Raw genomic sequence first — 21561 nt, forward strand, 5'->3', positions numbered from 1 at the left:
TGCTGAGTTTGATGGATTCTGAAAGAAGGTGGGAAGTTCTATGGATTGGTTTACATGGAAACTTGAAATGAACTTAGGTGAGAAACTAGGATGTGTTCGGAGGACAACCTTGTCCCTGTGTATCATGAAGAAAGGGTCTTGTACAGACAAAGCCTGTAGCTCACTGACTCATCTTATGGAGGGGATAGCTACCAGGAATGCAGTTTTATAGGTATGATGCTTTAGGCTGGCCTTGTGCATAGGCTCGAAGAGTGGCCCCACTAGCTTGGGGAGCACAACATTGAGATCCCAACCAGGGGGAGGGTTGTAAATTGGGCGTTATAGCTTCTTTACCCCTTCCATGAATCCCTAAATGAAAGGGACTTTCCACCAGGACACTTTGTTCTGTGAAGTTGTGTAAGTCGATAAGGCCGCCAGATGTGCCTTTAAGCAATTGAATACTAGGCCCAAATCCAGTAAGTTAAGCATGTAGTGTAGAATGTTAGCTGGAGAACATTCTAACGGATTTAGTGAATGTGATGTGTACCATATCACCAATCATGTCCATTAAAATAACAGTGTCTGGTGTTGGGTTTCCGTGCCTCTTTGGGGCTATCCATACATCTATATGGAAAGTTTAAGTGGCCAAACTCTATGACTTCAGGAGCCAAGCTGCCAAGTTAATCGATTGTGGGCATGGGAGGAGGCATGCCCACTTGTGTTGTGTCAACATGTTGTATGGGCACAGGTGCTTGATAGGGTCGCACATCGCCAGCTTGAGCAGATGTGGAAACCAAGGCAGTCTCGCCCACATAGTATTTACCAGGATCAGGGTTACTTGTTCCTGGTGCATCTTGTGCACTATCCTGTTCAAGAGTGGTGTCCGGGGGGAGGGGGGGAGCGTGACCATGCCCCGTGTCTTTCTCCTTCTCCCCCCTGACCAATTCATCCACAGGGCGTTTCCCTTGGACCCTGACTGGGGAAACCTGGGCACAAAGTCTGGGAATTGTGCGTTAAGCTCTGTGTCGAACAAGTCTAGTGGGGGGTGACCCCATAGTGAGAATATTATGTCTAGGATATCTGTTGAGTTGCCACTTTTCTTCTGGTAGAGGGTGTCTGCTTAAAGTGTCTGCCAGAGAATTGAGTTCCCCTGGAACATGTTGGGATGTTACAGACATGTTCCGCTTGAGTACCCACCTCTATATATTCTGGGATAGCTTGGACAGTCTTAGAGAGTGTGCCTCCCCGCTTGTTGAGATAGAACATGGCCGTGGTGCAGTCTGTGATGACCTTCACCGTCTGACCCTGGAGAGGTTGTTGAAATGCCTGAAAAGTATTGCGGACTGCCAAGAGCTCCAGGAAGTTGATATGTCTTTGGGCAGTAGCGAGGGTCCACTGTCCGTGTGGTGGAGCTAGTGTGCCCCCCCCAACCGGCAAGTGAGGCATCTGTTTAAAGGATCACTTGAGCTGGTGGAGCGCAAAAAGGTTTTCATTTTAACAGGTTGTCCTTGGACCACCAGCAAAGAACCTGACCCAGGGTTAGCTAAAAACACCCACTAGATTGTCCCACTGTCTGCTTGCCTGAGACCACTGTTTCACTAACCATTCCTGCATTGGACGCATACGCAGGCACGCGTGAGGAACTAAATAAATCCAAGAGGCCATCATCCCTAGCAAGCGCATTGCATTGGGTACAGTTATCTGGAGACCGACCTTGTATTGAAGTATCTGCAACAGCATGTTGTGGACTCTCTCGCTTGAGGGCAATGCCAGCTCCTCTTTTGTGTTTAGGATAGCCCCCAGAAAAAGTTTTATTTGGCTGGGGTCTAGACTTGATTTTTTCTTGTTGATGGAGAAACCCAGATTGAAGAGTAGGTTTATTGTTTTTTGCGTATATAACTAACAAATGTGAGGAGATGCCCCGGTGATCAGCCAGTCGTCCACATAAAGGTAAATCAGGATGAACTTTCTGTGCAGGTGTGCTGCCACTACTGCGAACACTTTGGTGAACACTCTTGGTGCTAAAGCGATGCCGAATGGGAGTACTTTGAACTGGTAGTGTTCTCCTGCCATCTGGAAAGGCAGGTATTATCTGTGCGTAGGGTGCAATGAAATATGAAAGTATGCATCTTCACCTCCTGAAGTGGGGTCATGCAAAACCTTTGCAGTTTGACATATTTGTTTGCGGGCGCAGATCTAGTACTGGGCGCATGGTAAGGTCTTTCTTTGGCACAAGGATGTACGTTGAATAGATACCCTTGCTTACCTATTCATTCCGGCAAACCTGGTTTGCCGGGATGATTTCTATTGCATCCTTCGTGAGCAGCGCCTTTATTTGCTCCAGCAGTATGGCTGTCTCTTCTGCTGATCGTTTCTTTTGTCTTGGTGGGAGGTATGGTGGTTTCTAATGCAACTCGATCCAGTACCCGCCTGTTATGGTGGACAACACCCACTTGTCCGATGGTATCTCCCCCCACCCCCAATGTATGGTTGAATTGCATGATTCGGCCTCCTACTGGAGTGGCATGGGACGGGGCCTGAAATTGCGTGTCATTGCTTGGGAGGGGCTGAGCCTCTTCCAGGTGAGGTTCTGCCTCCACCTCTGCCTCTTTTATTCCCTCTTTGAAAGCTGGATGAGGAACCTTGGCCTTGTGACTGGCCCCAGGACGAGGATTGCCCTCCTTGAGAACAGCCAGAAGAACGTTGTGCGCCCTGGCCCCAAAATCTTTTAGTTTGGGGAACCGTGTTGGGAATCAGGCCTGTTCGTTAACTGTCAAAGTTAACGAACTGTCAAAGGAATTTGAGTGTCATACTCATCCTTGGCACTCTTGAGGGCATGCTCTACGGCCTTCCAAAATAAAACATTTGGCACGATTGGCATGTTTAAGAGGGTTGCTTGAGTCTCTAGCTTAAACCCTGACTGCCTAAGTCAGGCATGCCGCTTAATAAGTGTCCCCACTGCTATGATACGTCCTCCGTTATCTGCTGCATCCAGATTGTTTTTCAGAATGCAGTTGGAGACTCTTTAGTGGCTCTATGACAGTTTCTAGTTGTTCCAGCTCATCCCATTTATAGCAGCTGTAACTAGCTAACAGTGTTGTGTTGTGAACAATAATTGTCTGGTATGGTGCAGAGGAAGCAACCTTTCACCCAAACGTATACATCTTTTTACTCTGCTTGCCAGTGGAGTGCCTGCCCTTTTTCTGGTGCTGGCGACCACTAGAGAATCTGGTCTGAGCTGGCCCCTGATATACAGTGGGCCAGGGGCGCACGTCTGAATAGCTTTTCTATCCTTCGATTGACCGCCCTTGTAAGATTAGGCCTTAGCAGGGACGGTTGGATACACCTCTGGACTGACTGCAGGAGAGGTATGAGTTGGGTGGCAGACTTTTTGTCCCCCAGGATAAGTCCTTATCGACCGGTGTCTCCCGAATGTCGATATCAAAATGTTGCGCCGCCTTTATTAACACTTCGTTATATTGGCGAATCTGCTACCGGCTGGTCCAGATGGTCTGGCGACTGCACTATGTAGATATCATCATCATCGTCGTCGTAGAACTGGTCTTGGCGATAGAGGTCCCCCCGAGACCCTAATTTGTCGTCATAATAGGAGTCCTGAGATAGGTCTTGGTATTGAGTGGTGTCTTGTAATGCCAAGGCCAGAGTGCCTAGAGCAGAGGTGCTCAGCTATGGCTCAAGGTGGGACTTTTTTGCATGGGGTGGCTCTGCTGATGCCCCTGGCTGTGAGGCGTCTCTAAGAACAGTCAATTGGTCGGGGTGTTAGTCCATGAAGTTCACAAAGGAGGACATTCTCCCTAAAATTGTATTAAATTGTTCTGGTGTAAAATGACATGAGGGTGGGAAACCTGTGATGACAGGGCCCTGGTAGGGAGTGACATCCTTAACAGGAGTGCACTTGGAGTGAATGGTATCTTTATGGCGCATAGCCCCAGAGAGGGTGTTTGTGGTGTTAAAACTGTCTGGGTGTCTTTTTGGGCCAAAGGCATCAAAATCTGTTTTTTGCCAACCTTGCCTTGAGTAGTGAAGTACTTATGAATTTGATTAGCGCTTGTATTTTCAGCGCTCTTTTAGGGGATGCCGACATGCCTTTCGATGCCTGTTCAGCACGCAAAAGAAGGGTCTTTGTATATGCGGTTTCCAAACCGACCTTTGCTTTCGGTTTTTGGGAACTGCCATGACGCGAAAACGTGAGCGATGGTCCAGAGGACAGTGAGGAACCTGAGGCTTTATCCATGGTCACCGCATGGGCCTTGACCCTCGACAGTGTTGAATGTCAGCCGTGGGTTATGTCTTTAGCCTATTTGTGTTTGTGTGTGCCCTGGCTGACGGGGGTCTTCTCCATCACAGGAGCACCGGCCTGCTTCTCTGAGTCGGGGGGGCCTGCACTTGGGGTTCCGACGGATCCTGCTCACCCTCCATGTCACTCATGACCCCGTAACTGCCCTGACTGGAGCCTTCTGTTACATCTATGGAGGCCTGGGTGTTCATTGCGTGAGTGGCCCACCGTTTCCTCTGCCGACCCTTTAGGGTTTTCGGCCGAAAAAGCGAACTGGATTTACAGTGCTTTTTGGCGTGATCCCGTGGGAGACAGTGATTGCACACTCAGTGCGTGTCTTTCCACAGGAATTTACAATGAGTGTTCGTAAGGAGCCGTCGAGTGGTTGAACAGTCGTGCAGCATTGCGAACAACAAAGGAAAGGAAGAAAGTCTACAATTAAAACGGTAGTAAATCAAAAAGGCATCTGCCTGGAAGAGAACTCTGCATTTGCGACTGACTTCGATGGCAGAAAAAAACAATCTGAGGGACCTCGACACATGAAGGACCGTGGGTACAGTACACTATTAAAGCCCTGTTGACGTCAGTTTTCAAATTCTCTGTGACTTCCACTAGATGTCAGACTATGCAGAGCATGTGATCTAAGCAGATCCACAAGCACCAGAAATATAGGATATATTACTCACCGTTATCATATGTCTGATGCTTGTATGTGCTTAGATTCACATGCTGTGCATAGCTATGCGTAAGCCGACATCTAGTGAAAGCTGCAGAGTATTACAGTTGTTGTTTTCAAAACTCAAAAAGGAACGTCGACAGGGCGTGCCAGTAATACTATCCATAGTGTGACGTCTACAGTACCCGTGGTCCTTCACGCATCGAGGTCCCTCAGATTGTTTTATAGAACCCTTCTTCCTTCACCAGAAAGCAATAAAGAATCTCTCTTCTACCAGGAGTGACTTTCCCACTCTCAGTAGAGCGTATGCTTTTCAATCAGGAACTTTAGGCACTTTTAGGCCCCATTACAAAACCCCAGATATTCAGTTTACATTCAGCACCCCTCTGCTTTCCGGCAGAGTCTAAGAAATGGTGAACAGTTGGGAATTTGTTTTTATACCCCCTCCCTTTAGGGAATTTTGTAGTTGGCAAAAAGAAATCGAAGTACCCACTTACTTTTAACAGACTATTTTTATTCACAGCGGAAGCAATGTCAATTTCAACAAAATCACCCTTTGTTAGTTGGCTACAAGGTGTTCGCTATAAGGGAGTTACTGAAATTCCTATTTGGTAAGAAATTGTTAGGGGTCTACTTTGTCTGCCCACCCAATCAATAATGACAAAAATATTCAATGAAACAGATCCCCACAAAACTTGGTTTGTATGGACACGTTCACTGACATAAAATATCTCTGGGTTTCATCTCATAGGGAAAAGTCCTCTGGATACTTGAGGGAATCATCAGGACTTGGTTAGAGGCCTCTGCAGGGTCACTCAAGAATGACCTCCAGCATTAATCCCCTTATCTGCCTCATTTTATAGATCCCAGACAGATTTGAGTCCCCTGGTTTCCTCCAGCAATTTTGTCAGCAGTTCCAACTCATGATATCGGACAGCTCTCCCCAAATTTCATTGTGCGTCTCCTTATAAATCTTTCACCACCCCCACAAAAATGTCTTCATTAGGAGAGGCCAGCTCAGTGGCTGTTAATTGGGATTGGACCAATACTCTCCATACCCTAAACCTAGGCCTATCCCCTTTTCTTTGATTGGTCCCTTCAGTTACCAAGCCCAAATTTGGGGAGTCATCAGTCCAAACCCTTGAATTTACATTTCCACACATTCAGTTTTACACTTAAAAAACTACAACACTGCAAACCTCCTCTTTAATAAACCTAACAATATATAATATATATATTTGAATTCTTCTCATCATGCCAGGCTTAATGAAATGGAATCCTGTGTCAGCACAAGGTTGGAAATTCGAAAGGTTGATTTTTGTGATTAATAAAAATTAAACGATCATCAACACAACATGTTTCATACAGATAGCTCATTTATTAAGCTATCATCTCCCCAAAACTACCCTTCATAACATTTCCAGGGAAACTAGAAAACACATTTTCAGTTGCAACTCCTTTCTCGGTTTAGCAGATTTGAAATAGATATGCTTCTTAATGAGCTTTACAGTGAATCATTTCTGTGCGACATATGGTTCCTGGGAAATTCAACAAAAATTGTATGGCATTCTATTAATTACATACACATTATTATTACAATCAAACAGCACATTGCTTTTCTTCAAACTTCACATGCTATCTGGGCCATCTACAATATCCCTTACACAAATTTTGCTAACGACACACAGATCCTCCTCAAACTATCTGGCACCTATGACCACGACTGCACCAACATCAATCACATCTACCCCATCTACCACATCATACAGGCATGGATGGCATGCCTAAATGATGATAAAACCGAGCTACTTATTGTCGGATTCCCCCACCACCTCAAGCACCTTGATCCTGCCTACTCCACCTTCATCATCGACGGAAACAGCATCCCTGTCTCCCCTTATGTGAAAACACTAGGAGTCCACTTAGATGCAGAACTCAACCTGACAAACACGTAAAAGCAATGACCTTCTCCGCTGCATACTCGACCAAACTCCTCAATCTCTCCAGAAAATTCCTCACCCCTAGCAACTGCCTCACTCTTGCTAGAGCAACAGTTGTTCGCAAACTTGACTACTGCAATGCCATCTTATCAGGGACCTCCAACAAGAATCTCAACTACAACTCACACAGAACGCCCACAGAGCAGTTTGGGGTCTCAAACGCTCAGAGCACATCTCCCAAATCAGACGCGGAGCCCACTGGCTTCCCATCAAAGCATGCATGGACTTTAAAATACTCTCCACCACCCGCCGCTGCCTCTACAACACAGCCCCCCTCTATCTCACTCACCGCATCTCCAAGAAACCCAATGCACGAACCTTACGCTCTTCTTCCTCCATCTCACTTACTACACCTAGATTCAACAGAAAACAATCAGGGGGCTCCTGCTTCACTGTCATCGTACCCACACTATGGAACTCACTCCCTCCCACCATCAGGAATGAACCTTCCTACCTTGCATTTTGCAAACAAGTGAAAACCACACTTCAACAAATATGCATGATTACCTAAATAACTACTGTTAACTGGACTCTACTGTAACTACCTATGCCTCACTGTATGTAATCTAGCGCCTTGATACCTCTGGGTCCTGGGCGCCTATAACAAATCAAATAAATAAATAAATACTCCTTTGTTGATCTGGCCTGGTTTAAACCCATTTGAATTCTTGCTAAGTCAAAGATTGCAGAAGGGATCTCATTTTCCTGGCCAGATGGGTCTAACTCTAGCCCCTCACTAATATGGCAGTCTCTGTACCCTGTCACGTGTCTGTCCGGTCTTGGCCCACACTACAAATCGAATTTAAATCCATGTATTTTTAACCCATTAAGGGCTGCCTCTCTGTTTTCACCATTTGTCATTAGTTCACCTCGTAAAACCTTTAGTCTGGCAAAAGCTCTGCCCCTTTTCTTGGCTCTGTGAGCTTCAAGGAGATTTTTAGAGAGATCGATGAGCAGAGCTTGACCCCTGGATTTGTTGAGTGGGGTGGAGGTGGTGAACAGTTATGGGCCTGTGAATCTCATGAGAAAAAAAAAGGATGTCTTTTGGGCTAGGCACATCTTTTCCTCATGTACAGAAAACTGGTGTTTTTTGATGCTGCAATTTCTTTTACACACAAGACCTTTATTATCTTGCATCATGCCTTCAATGCTCATCTTTACATCCCGATATATATTCACACGACTCTGGCAATGGAGATTCGTTTTCCCATGTGTTCATTGTTCTAAGCTGCAAATGCACACCTTTCCATGGAACCTGTTTCTGCAAAGCTACCATTTTGTTGCTCTCTGTTCAGCAAGGCTGCACATTAGACATCAGTCACATGTAATGGAAAGTAGTTTGAGGCCTTTGGCCTAGTCACTCAAATGCAAGGCCCATTTAGTGTTTGTATTTGTCTTGCTCTGAAAACAGCATTCTGATATTTAGCAGTTGCAAGTGATATACTGCCTTTTTGTCTGTCGACCAACAGTGAGCATTCAATGTTCTGCACGTTTAGGTCCCAGCCAGCCAAATGCAGTTTCTTTTTTTACTTGTGGCTGCGTTTTAATCCCACAAGGTCCTCTCTCCCTCCCTTGCAGGTTTGTACCTTTGCATCTTTTCTAGGTCTCCCCACGTATACAACACTCTGCAGCTTGCTGGAAAATTTTGGGATCCATAAAACGCGAATAGATACAGAACATTAGATGTTTACCATGGCAAGTGTTTCTGTCAAGTGTTTCTGGCAAGTCTTTATTAAAAATATTAAAAAGTAAAAATCATGTTTACAGTCGAACATCAGACCACCAGGAATAATTCAGCTTGAGTTTTTTTTTTTACCTTGGGGTAGTAGAAGGACAGCCTGCGCGTGCACACAGGGGCACAAAATAGAAATGCCAGTATGGTTGCAATCAGCTGTCACTGGCAGTACTCATTATCAAAAAGGGTGACAATGGATTGAAGTCTCTCTTGAACCATTGCAGTAGGAAACAAAGCAATATAGTGTTGCCCAAATGGCCAATTTGCCACATTAATGCCCTTCTCCAATCAGTATGACATTAAACAAAGTCAATGGTGATTTTAAGTTTTGGATGAAAGGAGAAGTGACCGATTGCACCTATGGTGGGTGTCTATCTGCCACTCAAGCAGCAAAATCGCCCCCTGGGCCCCAAGTAAGCTGCAGACAAGTGCCTAGACACAAGAGTTGCTAACACTTTTGCATTGCAACCTCAAACTTGCAGGCATCACAGACATTACCATTCTGCCACCAGTATTAACAGTACCGGGTTTGCCCAGTAACAGAAGCACCTTACTAGGCACAATTACTTTCTATAAACTCACTCAGTGCTACGTTGTGCATGAAAAATACTGAGCAGTAATTTCATAGCAGAATTTTTAAGAATAGGTTCAAAGTCCCAGCAGGTAAAATATACATTAAAGACATTTTAACAGCATTGTAACAAGGTAGTCCAACAGCAGACAAAAATCTACTTAAAGGCATGGTCTAGTAAAATTTTTTATTGTCCCTACGGGTCGGCCATGTTTTTTTAAGCCTAAGTGGCTCGATTTTAGAAAACTTTCCTATGGACCTTACCCGATTTTTCGTCCATTAAACGCACGCGAAAACAAGCACCAGGGAGCCGCCATTTTCTGATAATCCTATCTTTTCCCCGATCGCCCTGGCTGACCTGCTTTTGCGGCACTAAATCAATTCCCCCGCCCCTGAGCCTGTCATCAGCAGACTCGTACCGCCCATTTCCCAATGCCAAAGCACGTCTCGTGTCAACATTCGCTGCGCTTCAGCTAATGACGTGTCGCCATGGAAATGGCAGGACGCCTCTCTCCTCAATAAGTATAAACAGACCGTTTCACAACATACAGCAGTCGATTTTCGATTCCATTCCTCTCTCTGTGTTACTTTGAGTATTCTGTGACTCGTTTCAGTGGTTGCAATCAGCTGTCACTGGCAGTACTCATTATCAAAAAGGGTGACAATGGATTGAAGTCTCTCTTGAACCATTGCAGTAGGAAACAAAGCAATATAGTGTTGCCCAAATGGCCAATTTGCCACATTAATGCCCTTCTCCAATCAGTATGACATTAAACAAAGTCAATGGTGATTTTAAGTTTTGGATGAAAGGAGAAGTGACCGATTGCACCTATGGTGGGTGTCTATCTGCCACTCAAGCAGCAAAATCGCCCCCTGGGCCCCAAGTAAGCTGCAGACAAGTGCCTAGACACAAGAGTTGCTAACACTTTTGCATTGCAACCTCAAACTTGCAGGCATCACAGACATTACCATTCTGCCACCAGTATTAACAGTACCGGGTTTGCCCAGTAACAGAAGCACCTTACTAGGCACAATTACTTTCTATAAACTCACTCAGTGCTACGTTGTGCATGAAAAATACTGAGCAGTAATTTCATAGCAGAATTTTTAAGAATAGGTTCAAAGTCCCAGCAGGTAAAATATACATTAAAGACATTTTAACAGCATTGTAACAAGGTAGTCCAACAGCAGACAAAAATCTACTTAAAGGCATGGTCTAGTAAAATTTTTTATTGTCCCTACGGGTCGGCCATGTTTTTTTAAGCCTAAGTGGCTCGATTTTAGAAAACTTTCCTATGGACCTTACCCGATTTTTCGTCCATTAAACGCACGCGAAAACAAGCACCAGGGAGCCGCCATTTTCTGATAATCCTATCTTTTCCCCGATCGCCCTGGCTGACCTGCTTTTGCGGCACTAAATCAATTCCCCCGCCCCTGAGCCTGTCATCAGCAGACTCGTACCGCCCATTTCCCAATGCCAAAGCACGTCTCGTGTCAACATTCGCTGCGCTTCAGCTAATGACGTGTCGCCATGGAAATGGCAGGACGCCTCTCTCCTCAATAAGTATAAACAGACCGTTTCACAACATACAGCAGTCGATTTTCGATTCCATTCCTCTCTCTGTGTTACTTTGAGTATTCTGTGACTCGTTTCAGTGCTCTGGTCAGCTACCCTCGCCGCTTGTAGCCCGTGCGAACAGATACCAGTACTACCGCTATAAATTATTTTAGTTTGTTTAACACACAATGGCTACAATAATGCCCTACATGTACCAGCCCGAGTATACCGAGGAGGAACTACTGGAAAGGGAAGCACGCGAAAACGATGGGGATTCGGACGGCAGTTGGCAGGACGAATCAACAGATGAAGAGCCTGGGCCTAGTCGCATGGACGGCGTCTCCACCTGGTGCACATGCAATCGGTGCAAGCTAATGCCAACTGAGGAGGAGAACTGCTGCTGCCGAGAAAACTCGGAATGCCTGGCCTACATTTCGGAAGGCGAGCCACGACCGCAATGCATCACCGAGCTGCCAGACTTCAGGGCAGCCTGCCTCCCACGGGCCGTGTTGAGAATAATGATGGTGCTTATGCACGAACTTCGAGCAACTGTTTGTCCTCGTAATCCGAGTAACGAGTAAGTATACTCTGCTTGTCATGCCACTCCTATTTCATGGTCTTCTACTATATCCAAAATTACATCTACATATCATTGTAACGCATGTAAGTCGTTGAATAGTGTGCATTGTCTAGATGGCATTTGTCTGTGTAAAATGCCATTAGTTACAAGAATTGTCATTGACAACAAACGTTTATTAAACCTATCTTGGTCATTTAAAAACAGTTTGTTTCATTCCTTTTCACAGGTGGTACAGGCTGGTGACCTATCGTTCCTTTACATGGTGGCTTCACGGGAGGCTTGGACACCGCGTTCGAAGAGTGATACCCGCCTGTGCCATTAGAGAAACGTTCCCGAATGACAGCGGTCAGTACAGGGGATTTTCTCTCGCTGTGCTGCAACCTGACCTGTATAATCTTTAAAGTCTTGTATTTTTGTGTCATGAAAATAAAACACCACATATATTTTATCAACAGTTGTCTCGATTTTTTAAATGAATCAAGTGTGTCTACATTCAAGGATGGACGTCAGATATCTGTGCTCCGAATGGGTGAAGGTCTGGTTGCTGTGAAGCAGGGTGGTCACTATCTATCTAAGCTAACATAACATTCTCGATAATGCATGCACTAAAACACACTTGTTCAAAGTCTTTCAGTAGGTTATGTCTCTATAAAAGTCACACATATATCTATACTAACATTTACCATTGGATTATACAGTCTTGACCACTATAATACACCGGTTAAAGTGTGGGTCTGTACAAGAATCTCAGGTATGTGGCATTTGTTATTGATAAGCAACGATATACTATCATTGATATAAAGGCGATATACTGTATATTGATATAAAGGCGGGTCGAGCCGGTGGATGCGCGCTGGCATGGGGGGCTGTCAGGGGCGCGAAAGGCCAAGGTGCCAAACTGCATGTACACTTCAAAAGGTAGGCCACGCCAAGGGGCCATTGTTCACATGGTCTCCTCAGACCCCGTGTCTCCAGGCAGGCCTCCGCTGAGGCAGGCCGCCCCCCTGCAATACACATAAGTGTGTCTCCATTCAGCAATCTTCCTGTGCCTTATCTGCACGCCCCAGGCCCATCCATCCCACCCCCTCTATCAAAGGCGGTTCACATCCGGGGATGAGCGCTGGCATGGGGGGCTGCCAGGGGCGCGAAAGGCCAAGGTGCCAAACTGCATGTACACTTCAAAAGGTAGGCCACGCCAAGGGGCCATTGTTCACATGGTCTCCTCAGATCCCGTGTCTCCAGGCAGGCCTCCGCTGAGGCAGGCCGCCCCCCTGCAATACACATAAGTGTGTCTCCATTCAGCAATCTTCCTGTGCCTTATCTGCACGCCCCAGGCCCATCCATCCCACCCCCTCTATCAAAGGCGGTTCACACCCGGGGATGAGCGCTGGCATGGGGGGCTGCCAGGGGCGCGAAAGGCCAAGGTGCCAAACTGCATGTACACTTCAAAAGGTAGACCACGCCAAGGGGCCATTGTTCACATGGTCTCCTCAGACCCCATGTCTCCAGGCAGGCCTCCCCTTCAATCAGGCCGCCCCCCTAATACCACGACATACATACGTCATTCATTCACAAACACACCCCAGTTTCTAATACTTTAAAAACCACTCGATATGTCTCATGAGAACAACTTTGTGCTTTGCAAGTCAACTCCTGAACGTGCTACCTGGGAACTACTGAGATCTATGCTAATCTGCTCGTCGTCGTGCTATCCTTGAACTTCTGTGACCGCTTCGAGCATACCCATCAGTGCGCTACCTGTGGCCATCCACCTATTCTCCCGCAACATACTGCTCTGCTTGCTGAATCCAAATGTTTGTTGGTCAAGGTAAGGCCATGTATCCTGGTCATATTTCGCAGATTTTTAAATTTCTATCTATTTGCGAGCAGAGTACAGAATAGTGCTATGTTCATTGGTCTCATAGCTATTGACTTGAGTTTCCATTGCTATGCTATCAATAGATCTATTTATTTTCATCTGTCTATTGTCATTGAATTGCATCCTTCGGGGGTCCAGTCTATAATGTAAGCATGTTTCCTTCTCGTGCAATACAGAACATCCAAGGGATGAGTAACATGTTCAGTTTTTAGTCACATAATTTATACATTTCTGCAATTTATGCAAATACTAAGCCGCACATAATGAACTGGTATAGTTCCTGCGACCAAAACAAACCTTGCATTGATCATTGTATGATTCATTTACTTTTGTATAAAATCTTTACTCTTGAAGATTGTATAATAATGTCGATATTTACTTTTCAGATTTATCAACAATGCCTGCCTGTTCGATTAGCGGTTGCCCTTCGAAGACCCATGCGAAATCTGAAGGCACTACAATGCATGTATTCCCGAAAACTGTTGATCGAATAAGAGAATGGGTCAGACATTGCGGATATCCACTGGATGAGCTGGAAAGTAGAGTCCAACAAGTCTTAGAGGACAAGAGGGATGATCGATACCGCATCTGCAGCCGGCACTTTTCCTTGGACATGTACACAACTTCTTGGGTAACAAAGAAGAATAAACGGCGAACGACACGGAAATTGCGCGAAAACGCTATTCCCACTCTATTCGTCCACATTCCGCCACCGGTGAGTCAAGTGTCTGGATTTAGCTTTCGGCCTTGCGATAGTGTGTAGGTAGCCGAATGGATTAATTGATATTGTAGGTGTTCTATCGCTTGTAATAATTTCGATATTGATATGAGTGTATAGTTTTTTGAATAATGACATTTATCAATATATTCTTTTTCGATTTCATAACCCACAAACGCAATGTATATATATATGGGGACAGGGAACTGTGCTGTATTGAGCATTTTTCAAGTATTCTGTCGGCTTACATGGCTATTTTTAATATTGGCATTTCATTATCAATCATTAATTGACCTTTACAACTTCTTGACTATCCCTTGAATCTGAAGCAAGAACATTCTACATCCTTGACGTGGTCGCAGTTATCAACCACTTCTAGCGCGTATCAGGTAATCTTACTAGGCTAATCCGCTACATACTTGTTTTATGCATGTCAAGTAATAGTTTTATTGTATCGTGTAATTATTTTTACCGAATGTTTGGTTACTGCTTTCCAATTGATATACACCTTAGTTATCGTCCACTGGTGTTTGTTTTCAGTTATAATTAGTGTTATCCATACTAATGCAAGTACTGTCTTTCAGGGAGATGCTGAAGCGTCCACCACATCTACAACATTTCTAGATGTTTTTCAACACCAGGAGGTATGGATACTGACAGCTCCATCGAGCATCATCATCAGAGCTGGAATTCTTGTCGTTTGATTGTTCTACACAATGTTTCATTCGTGGTTAGCCGTTGATATGTACCTGTGCTGTCGACCCCAGGTGTGTGTTATGTTTTCACAATTGTAATCCTCACTAATGCAAGTACTATGTTTCAGGCAGTTGATGGAGCGTCAACCCCTGCACTTGATGCAGAGCCTGACAAGCAACAGCTTTCGGAAGTGCGCACTACATTTGCAACATCCATAGATATTCTTCAGCAGCACAAGGTATGGATAATGACAGCTCCATCATGCGTGATCATATAACGTGATTCCATTTGCTATACTTTCTTCCCTATTAACGCAAGTGCTGTGTTTCAGGGAGACGACGAAGCTTCCACCACAATCACAACATCTCATTTAGATGATGCAGATGTAAAGGAATCGTTGAAATAAGTCGATGAAATGTGATCATATTTGGATTTTCCTTGATTCTTTTGGACAATGCATCTTTCGCGGTTATCTCTTTATATGTACCTGTGCCGTCGACCCCAAGTGTGTGTTGTTTCCAATATTGAAAAGCATACTAATGCAAGTACTGTGTTTCAGGGAGATGCAGATGCCTCCTCTCCAATACAACCATTCATGGCAGTCCATGCAGAGCCAGAGGTATGGATACTGACAGTTCCATCGAAATAGATCATCACTGGTCGAATACTTGTCGTTTGATTGTTGCACACAATGTTTAAATTGTATTTGGCTATTGAGATGTACCGTCCTCGCGTGTGTTTTATGCTAACAATATTTTGATACATAGTAATGAAAGTACTATGTTTCAGGGAGACGATGGAGCATCATTCCGTGCTGTCTACGCGGATACAGAAAATATAGTCGTTGCAGCGCAAGAGGAAGGGAGGACATGCGGAAACGAATCGGAGCTACAGCGTGCAGTTGTTGAAGGTCGAGTCAAAAAAGTTGCAAAGAAAAAAAAACAAAAAAAGGTTACAAACAGTTCATAACTTTAAAAAAATGTTTGTGCTGGGGACTATTTTATGTTTTTTTCCAGTCAATTCTACTACACTCCATCTTGTGTTTAAACTGAACATCCCTTTTCCAATCTCTCCTCCAGTTACCAGTGGGTGTCAGAACTATACACAAAACACAAAAGCAGGTCAGCCAGGGCGATCGGGGAAAAGATAGGATTATCAGAAAATGGCGGCTCCCTGGTGCTTGTTTTCGCGTGCGTTTAATGGACGAAAACTCGGGTAAGGTCCATAGGAAAGTTTTCTAAAATCGAGCCACTTAGGCTTAAAAAAACATGGCCGACCCGTAGGGACAATAAAAATTTTTACTAGACCATGCCTTTAATTCTTTTGGTTATGCAGAATTGTTTTCAAGCACTGCAGCCTGGTTTCAAGGTTTTAAAGCTGGAGGCAGTCTCCGAGGAAGCCCTCATTCTGCTACCTTCAGCAACATGTTCCATACTAGATGCTGTTTTATAGGTTAACAACTTAGTACCTTAAATATTGAATGTCTTATCCTGCCATCATCAAACCCTAGCGAACTACTGCTGCTTCCAGTGATCACGTTTCGGTCTCTCATGCATTGTTACTAACACTCATCCATGGTCTAACTCCTTCCTCTGTGCTGGATCTACCTATCTCACACCTTCCTTTTCCTATTGGTCTCTACTCATCTCGCTCCTATGCTCTGACGCTGATGCCTGATGGCATGGGCGAGCTACAACTGCCACCTAGATATATACAAATATATAGCACACTACACTGGCCCCCCGTCAAGTCGAAGGCTGCTTGTGATTCTAATGTGACCTATGGATCAGGGAACAAGTCCTTAAAAAAATGCAGGGACTCCTAATATGTAATGGCAAGTGACCTCACTAGAAGCGATGTAAAAAATTAAATATACATATTTCACTCAATTGCTGTTTCCCAATCGAAGGAAGTTCACAGGACAAATAAACATTTGCCTCTCAGAAGATTCTTTTAATTCCTTCATCACCGTGGGGGGCGGTGTCCGCTCTAAGGAAGGCATGGTATCAACAGTAAGACAGACACAAGTGACCACAGTTCAACAGTGTTTATTGAACTTCAAAAAAGGGTATGATAAACACCTATCTAAACCTAAATCTACAGATGGGAGCAAGCTACAACCATCAACTAATAATAATAGCGCAGTCCAAGTGGTGCCTTGCCAAATTAACAGGGCCTATACTAAAAAACCTATTGCCAATCCTTACCTCTAAATACAAATAGTGTGGGGAATAATGTTATGAAAAAGAAAGAAGTGTTTAAAATGATATGTCAAGGTTTCAGGCCGTGGCCTTCCTTCCCCATGTTTTCAGCACGGAATAAGGCAGTTCACTTGAGCGTAGCACAGTCTCTGGCTTCTTTAGCACGAGGTTACCGTTCACTCATCAGCATCATGGCCTCAGGAGCGTAAGTCTCCTTGCTTCTCAAAATCTTTTTCCTCAAAGGGCCTGGTGCACACAAATAAACAAGTTGTTTTCCCCTCTAGATTTTCACAAGCATTCAGATTGGGCGAGTCACTGCCCACCCCGGATCCCTTCAGCCGGACTCAGATCCCTTCAACACAATTAGTCTCCCCTCAGCAGGGCTCAGACCAATCTTAAGTATTGAAGTCTAATGTGCAGAGGGTTTGGCTTGACCTGTTGCAGGACCACTTCGATTTCACAAATCCTTCTTTTAACATACGCACCCTTTCGGTTGGATACCCAACAGTCTTTCGAATGAGCACGTAAGTGATGCCGGACCACTGTCTACATATTTTATCTTAGCTTCAAAGTTCTTTCACTCATCTGCTGTCTTAATAATCTTCTTTATATAAAGTTGCCACTTGCAACCTTGGTTTCCACACAGACCAGTCTGGTATCAGTCTCCTCAACGGCTGTGCCGACTTCACTGGGGCTGGTTTGTCGTTGGAGCCAAGGACAGTACCATGGTGGCAAACGCTTCTCCCTGCCTTGACTATCGGTGCGTGAGACCCCCGGGTACCTCTGACACACTATGCAGGATTCTTCAGCTTTAACTCCAGATCTTACGTTTCATATTCTCGAAGGCTCATGAAAGATACTGGAGGTCATTCCGGGTTTGGAGGCAGCCATGGTGCCATTGGCTATTAGCACCATGGCTGCCTCCAAACTCGGGTCCCGGTCCGGGTAGTCGGAATGGGGACTTACCGGGACATTCTGACCTATGCGGACCTGGTAAATCCCCATTTCGAAAACCAATCCCCATTCACATTGAGCCCCCATAGGGCTCAATGGGAATGGGGAAGGAGCTAATAATGGGCCCGTTATTAGCTCCATGTTCCCCTAACGGGTCCCGCTAAGGGCGGCTGGTAAGTCGGCCCTAGTGGGACCCGCTAAGGGACCTCGGAATGAGGCGTTAGGGGGTTCACGGCATCGACATCCTTACCGATGCCATTAATCCCCTACCGCCATACTCGGAATGACCCCCCACTGTCTTTCGGTGAAAGGTCAAGAGTACGTCCCTCATTACAATCTTCTTCGGTCCTGCCATCTTCCGCCTTGTATTGCCCAGAGTGTGCTTTTGTGCGCCACCTTTTATCCGTGCAGGGAAGTGTGATGAAGTCAGGTTTGTGTGTAATGATTATTAATTTCCTGACCATACCTGACCATTGTAGTGGGACAGCTCGGGTGTTAGTCCATTTTCCCTCGCATTGAGTTGTCCGTGCGAAAGTGTTTGTGTCGAAAAAACAGGGTGGCGGGGGAGCGCGTTTGAATACCGACATAAGGGGATACTGCGTCTCACCATCCGATGTCCCACTTCCACTCCCCGAAGACCCCTCATCCAGTTTTTCCTCCCGCACTGGTCCCTCCCCAGGAACTGGATTCAAAAGCGATGGCTGTGTCCTGGCCACCTGGATGACAGAACCCCGGGGACTAGCAGGTGACACTCAGGTTTCTCACATTGCCCTCTGAAAGAAGTGGGCGGAGACTGTACACTTGAGTCCTGTTAGGGATGGGGGGGGAGGTTTATGGCTTATAAGAAAAAGCTTCACTTACCTGTTGTTATATTGGTGCTAGAGAGTGTAACAAGGCACTGGAGGGCAGATGGCTTAGGATGTTTGCTAAGATTTGACGTTGCAGTTACGACGACTGATACACAATAGTTTGTCTTTGGCAGCAGATCTTTAATAATGGTTGAGTAATTTTCTTCATGTGCATCTTTATCGATCTGTTAGAAAATAAAATTTTTACAAGCTTTAAAAATAACCTTTAACTATAGCATTTCACAATATACTGAAATACACTGTATACACGCAGACATCAATTGAGCATTGGTGAAAATGACAAACAAAATGTTACTCGCCATCGGCCCCACATATGGGTGGCCCACCAGCCACTTACTTCCTAAAAGTAAGCAGATATTCCAGCCTAAAAAAAAAAGCATTTCAATAGGCGTGGGATAGGCATTTGTCAGACCCTGTCATTATGGTAGTAACTGGCTTTAAGATGGCAGTGAGTGGAAATGGTGCGATTGAGTGGGCATATGAAAGCAGTGCCTGGAAAACACCTATTCAATACTGATACACAAACAAAAACTGTTCTTTTTAATCAATGCCTGTTTTTAACAGGATTACACTGCAAGGAACAGATAGAAACCAGGTGGCTGAAGTCACACTTCGTTAGGAAATGTTTGTTACACCAGTAGTGGATCTATAGTTGCAATTAAGAAACTCACAGTATACTGTTTAGAAACAATACTGGTGAGCCAAAGTTTGATGTTACTGCTCGGAATAACTAACTCAAAGAGATCCCAGGAGGGTTTTGGGCAAGCAGAGGCAGTGGGGGTAGAGGGGAATGGCCATAGGGATTAGCATGATAGGTGGCTGTCATTGGTGGGTAAATAAACACCTACAAGCTGTGCGTCACCTCCTCCCGTCATCTCCCTCCTAGTTGTTCCTATTTATATTTGGCGATAAAGTGCTACCCTATTCCAGAACTAGAAAAGGAGTGAAACTACTTATCGGAAAGTAGGAAACAGTCACAGAGGAGCCTGCCCCACTGCTTCCACTTATACAGCTCCATGGATATGTATGTATAGGAAAGAGGTGCCAAAAAAAAAAAGAAAAAGATAATACTGCCTCATAGCAAGAGGAACTTTAGGGTCAAAAGGCATCTTTTAATGTGCATGATAACCAGGTGCAAAGAAGTATGACTTAGGATTCCAAATTGCATTTACACTCCCTAGACTAATTTTGCTGCCAAGTAAAAAACAAAAATAGGGAGTTAAATACTCCCACTTAAAAATCTTATGTAGAGTCCAGTATAAACATGGCGATTAGTATACGCTACATTCTACTGTCCCTCTTTTCACTCATCAAGGCTAATGTGACATCAATGTTGGTACGGAAACGGTACAGTAGTACTTTTTGAGCATCGCCTGCCTCTATTGCTGACAATGCGCAGGTCACATTCTTGGCATTATACCTTATTCCAACGCTAAGAACGTGGCACACTGGTTTGGAATAGATGTACTGACAATTGTGCTTAGCCATGCTGAAAGGGCCATGCAGCAGTAATGGGCTTAAGAAAAGAAAACTGTTCGAAGCCATTGGACATTTTGGACAGATGTATTCCCAGATAGCGCCCATCAGCCTCAATGTCTTTTCTGGCTATTAGCTTTCTAGCCTTCCGCCTACGCAGGTGTTAACATACAAACTGGTGTGCAGACATGGTGTGAGTAAAAGCGCCAATGCATAGTAACCTGTGCTTTTTTTGTTTTAAAACAGGGATTTTCTTTAAGTATTGTCGAACATCCAAAAGATATTTTTGGAATCTATACCCTTGTTGCATTCATGACAGAACAGCATTTAAAACTCAAGATTTTGGACCTCGACCTTCCTCCAGTGACAGTACATCATTCTTGCAGTAACATGTCTGAGGAGCAACATCCCCTTACAAAATAGGATCCACATCATAAGGTCGACTGGCCTTTTTGCTGACTAAGGTAGATATTTACCCAAACAGCTTTGCTTCCTGGTGTGCACATAGCACCTTATACTGTCTTCAACCTAAATGCGGTATAGTAAGTTATTACACCAAAGTCATAATGATGGTGGCCATGCTTTCAGATCACACTGATGCAACAGGCCTAGCACCAGAGTGGGTGCAGCAACTTGCATGTTCAAAACTTCATATGTGACAGCAACTACAACAGATAATGTGGATCGACTTTGCCACTTCATTTCGGGGGGGTGGGGGGGGTTCAGTACTACCTCCCTCTGTGCACTTGTCTTTTCTGACTGGTATATGTTAGGGAGAATTTCCATTTTGGTGCCAATTCCCTTTAACCTTAGAGACCTAGAGACCCCCAGCTCGTTTGCTGGACTCAGGGCTTTTTAACTTTAACTCCTGAGTGAGTGGGACTTTTTTCTCACTCTCATGTGTTTTGTCTGACTAGGATTTTTGTGTTTTACTGTTTAATGGAGTCTGGTAAACTCCATAGACATCTGCTTTTTTGCATTGTGACAAACAGCACCTTTTGTGCAGTGCCACTGAGAAGTTCATTGGACTTCTCTTAATGTTTAACTACATTTTCTTGGGTGACCTACTGTTCCCAAGAATAGTAAGAGGACTCCCGTTTTAATTAGCTTTTCTTTTTGTGGGTCCAGCACAAACCATACTATGGAGTGCTGGGGTGTTGCATAGTAACTCCTTTATCCCACTTCACATGCAACATTCTGTTACACCAACTAACTTGAATGGCTGGTGGCAGTGGTTTCTTTTTTACTACCTTGTGCCATGTATCTGTAGGCTGATTCCTCAGCTGCAGTACAGCACCCAAAAGGTGACCATTTTCACAAAATGCCCCACCCCCTGCCCCCGTCTTCTTTTTTGCCATTTATTGTCAGTTAT

General features: G+C 44.8%; 1 protein-coding gene across 3 annotated transcripts in view; it reads right to left on the reverse strand.

Annotated features, from left to right (window-relative positions):
• Positions 1 to 21561, reverse strand: part of IFNAR2 (interferon alpha and beta receptor subunit 2) — a 495451-nt gene that overhangs the window by 243423 nt on the left and 230467 nt on the right. For all 3 annotated transcript variants that reach the window (XM_069636321.1, XM_069636320.1, XM_069636323.1), the window contains exon 6: positions 18706 to 18877. In XM_069636321.1, coding sequence (XP_069492422.1) covers positions 18706 to 18877 — 172 coding nt within the window. The remainder of the gene's footprint in view (positions 1 to 18705; positions 18878 to 21561) is intronic.

This window comes from Ambystoma mexicanum, chromosome 7p (genome assembly GCF_040938575.1).
Source record: "Ambystoma mexicanum isolate Mex_15411 chromosome 7p, UKY_AmexF1_1, whole genome shotgun sequence".
Lineage (NCBI taxonomy): Eukaryota > Metazoa > Chordata > Amphibia > Caudata > Ambystomatidae > Ambystoma > Ambystoma mexicanum.